General features: G+C 48.8%; 1 protein-coding gene across 2 annotated transcripts in view; it reads right to left on the bottom strand.

The window, feature by feature from the left end:
- Positions 1 to 1,811: 1,811 nt before the first annotated feature.
- THSD4 (thrombospondin, type I, domain containing 4) overlaps positions 1,812 to 3,715 on the bottom strand; it is a 723,953-nt gene continuing 722,049 nt past the window's right edge. Inside the window, exon 12 of one of the 2 annotated variants that reach the window (XM_011978584.1) lies at positions 1,812 to 3,521. In XM_011978584.1, the coding sequence (XP_011833974.1) occupies positions 3,379 to 3,521 (143 nt within the window). In that variant the 3' untranslated portion in view covers positions 1,812 to 3,378. The remainder of the gene's footprint in view (positions 3,522 to 3,715) is intronic. The other variant, XM_011978583.1, reaches the window with a different exon arrangement.

Below are 3,715 nucleotides of genomic sequence, written 5' to 3'. Positions count from 1 at the left end.
GGAGGCGGGGACAGGCTGCCTTGCTCTCCCTGGGGTCCCCAACAGCTCGCAGGCCGTGGGCACAGAGCATGCCCCACAGAACTGAACTGACTCCCTCTAGGGGCTGGCTTTACATGGCTTTTTTTTTTTTTGGTGTTTTTTGTTTGTTTGTTGTTTCATTGTAGTATTTCTTAGGCTATCCCTTTTCTACGGAGAGAACCGCAAGTCATTGTGAGGGTGGAAAGAATCTATTGTACTAAATGTCCTTTGCCTAGGCTGCAAGAGGCACAATTTCCTTTTTCAACGGGTGAAAGTAAAATAGCAAACTATTTTTGTTTGGACTTTGTTGACTTTTGTGAGGAAACCGTATAACAGCTTTAATTTATCTAATTTTAAAATTCAGAGCAGGAAAGGAGGCAATCTAGTACACAGGTGAAAAAAAAAAAAAAAAAAATAATTTTAAAATTCAGAGCAGGAAAGGAGGCAATCTAGTACACAGGTGAAAAAAAAAAAAAAAAAAACAGTATCGAAATGTAAATTTCAATTCCGCATTACGGCCAGTTAAACGAACACGGGAAGATCAAGAAGGAGATGACAGTGACAGAAGAAAGGAGAAGGGGAAATAATGAGCACCAAGAAAGCAGAAAGAGATATATTTGGAGGGAGATGGCCACCGAAATCTGGGCTTTTCTTAGATCTTCTCCAAGGAAAGTCATCACTGGAAATACTCAAGGCCCCGATTATATGCACTGTGCTAGGGAGAAAGACATTCAGATGCTGAAATAAAAAACTAGGGAATTAGTAAAAATGCGATCTCTAAGACAAATAAATTGATCAAACTATCATAATAATAAACTTCGAATAATCTATAACCTCTCCAGAGATGAACTCCAAGAATAGCTCAATGGTTTGTTGAAAAGAAAAAAAAAAAAAGAGACCGCTGGTTTATGCACTTTCTCCCCCAGGGAGACATGGGGTTGATATATTGACTTCTCTTCAATCGCACAGTTGGCAGGCTGGCCATTCTCATGGAGGGTCATTCTCCTTTTAAAGAATGGTTAGGTAACCTTCAGCAGCCATAGGGCACTTTTGACATAAAGAGAAAGCCATCACTGACCCAGCCCAGCCACGAGAATTCCTGAGTTGGAAGAACCAGGGTGTTCGCCTCCCACTCAACAGAGAATTCCCTTGAAGGACAGAGAGCTCCCTCACGTGTCGTGGCCCTTGCCTCTGTTGGGCGGCTTTGATGGCTAAAAGGTGTTCCTTTAACTTGGGCTAAAACAGCCTTTCTCTCTTCCACTCATTGATCTGACCCTGCCCTCCAGCAGGAAAAGAAAACCTCTTCAAATGATTGGCTTGCTAGGCAAGATCTGAGAGCAGCTGCATACAGGAACAACTCCCCTCGTGACAAGAAGCAAAACAAGTGGCGAGTGGAAAACAGCAGGCCCTGAACAGCACCGGTCAATATGCTTGGCCTCTCTGGTCTCTTTTCACTTCGTCAGTGTGGGAGCCTGGGCCTCTGCTAGGCTGCTTATCCGTAGGAGTTCCAAGAGAATCAGGAGAGATGGCGATGCTTTTGGGAAATGATGCCTGGGGCTCCCCAGAAGAGAAGCTGGGAAGCTACCCACAGAAAGGCCAAACAGAATTTCTGAAAGCCCCGGGTTAGTGGAAGCCTAATGAGCGTGTCAGGCCAGGTCGCCATACTGCTTCCAAAAGCTGCAAACCATGATCACAGTAGCAGATTTGCAGCTAAAAGAGCAAATGGGGGAAACAGTTTGCTAAGAATCCAGGCTTGCTTTAAAAGGGAAATATGCCCAGGACCGTAAGACAAATTTTCTGTAGGTTTACAATCTGTTTAGCTTTGCCATTTTTCTTAATGGGTAAAACCTACATATATTCCTCTTAACTGGTTTTCAGAAGATCCACCTTTCAACATACACTGCATCCTTCTTCCAGGCCTGCGGCCTCTGGGACTGGATAGTTGGGGGAAGTGAATTGGAAGAGATGGGGAGGGGCCCACAGCTCCTTGTCCCAGGCCAGCCGCATTAATGCAGATCTTGGTGCTCGAGTCTGGGGGTTGGGGGTATGGACTGTGAGTCATGGGGGAGGAGAGGAATTTGTGGCCACAGAGAGAAATTCATAAACAAGACCAGAAGGAGACTTTTTCTAACATGGCAGTGTTTTGGCTGGGACAGGTTGGCCGGACTCTCCGAGGGCATGGTGAAGAGCGTGGGGGAGGCAGCCGAGGCAGGGCAGAGCCCAGGCCGCAGAGCTGTGTGCTTCAGAAGTTGGCTCTGCGGTGGGGAAGGCTCCGCGGCCAGAAGGACCCTGGCCTTCGATTCCTCGGGAGGAACAGCACTTGGCATGGAGTCAGAATTTCAGGCAATCACCTGCTTCCCCCAATGGCTTTCTTGTTTCACGGACAGTTTAACAAAGCCTGCAGAGTCCCGTAACTAGGATCTGTGACTTTGAGGGGAAGGGCAAGTAGGAACAGGCATCCAAAACAACTGAGTGCTGGGATAAAGGCTTGACCAGAAAGGTTTCAGGGGCCTGGGCTTTGTTTGCATTCTGGGAAACTTCTCAGCCTCTTGGTCAGAAATGAAGCCGCACCCTTCACATCTAAGGACAGGCCCCAGGGTGGTTCTTGGTAGATGACTGGGGCAGGAACTCAGCTCTTCCACTGGATGGGTGAATATACCTGGCAGGTCAGTTACCTAAGTTGAGCCTCAGTTTCCCTGTTAGTAAAATGGGGATAATGAGTCACCCCCTGCCTCTCACTCTGGGATGTTGTGAGCTGCTAAGGAGCTAGTATCTGTGAATACACCTGTTAAATAAAGCACAATATTCATGTGAGATATTTGTGTCATACGGCAGGAAAACAGTCTAATGTCTTTGAGAATGAAAACAGGCACAGCTGGGCTGAGGTCACAGAGGGATGCACGCGTGTCAGCAAGGCTTAGTGGGGCGCTGGGTTGGGGGCACTGCCTCCTGGGACTCTCCAGGGTGCTAAGTTTAGAAAGGCCAGTAGCACCAGGGACGGGGCAGAGCTCAGTCAGTGGCCCATCTGTTGACTTGAAGGTGCCAGATGGGAGCAGGGCTGAGAGCTCCATGTACTTCCCACTGCTTGGCTTTCAAAGGGCACCATTAACAGGTGCCAGGTCCAAGGAGGGGAATATCAGTACATGGTGATGCTTAGAGGACCAACTGTGGCTTTCAAACATTCTGTGTACAAAGCCCCTGGGTACCACGGGGTGCATTCACCGGAGGCAGGGGCGGTGACTAAGTTGGTTGGCAGTGCCTGGCCCAGGCAGCCGGTGGTGGAGCAGCAGCCAGCCAGGCGCACTGCTGAAGCCCCCGGGAAGGCGGTGATGCTGCCCTGCTGATGGGGGTGCAGGGGTGTTATCTGCTCCCCAGGAAGCCCGTCTGCCTGTTGGCCACACGGGTGCAGGAGGCACAGCAGGCGGTCTTGTAGTAGTTGTAAACACAGAGTCTTGCCTGGACCACCACGTTGCAGTTGTAGTACTTGTCCTTGCAGTTTTCGTCTGTAGCAGAAGAGAACAAATAGAAGACTCCCTGAGCACAAGAGGCAGCCTGGACCAGTGGGAAGAGAAAGGGCGGTGGCTGTGGCTTTAACCCCTCGCTGCTGTTTATTACCTATGTGGGGTGTGAATGTGTGCCATGGGCTCACAGGTTTTTCTCTTTCTTTTAAACATTATAAAGGAAATAGGTATAGAGA

Source organism: Mandrillus leucophaeus, unplaced genomic scaffold (genome assembly GCF_000951045.1).
Source record: "Mandrillus leucophaeus isolate KB7577 unplaced genomic scaffold, Mleu.le_1.0 Scaffold197, whole genome shotgun sequence".
In the NCBI taxonomy this organism is placed as follows: domain Eukaryota; kingdom Metazoa; phylum Chordata; class Mammalia; order Primates; family Cercopithecidae; genus Mandrillus; species Mandrillus leucophaeus.
Note: the sequence above shows the minus strand (reverse complement) of the source record. Positions and strands in the feature narration are given on the sequence as shown.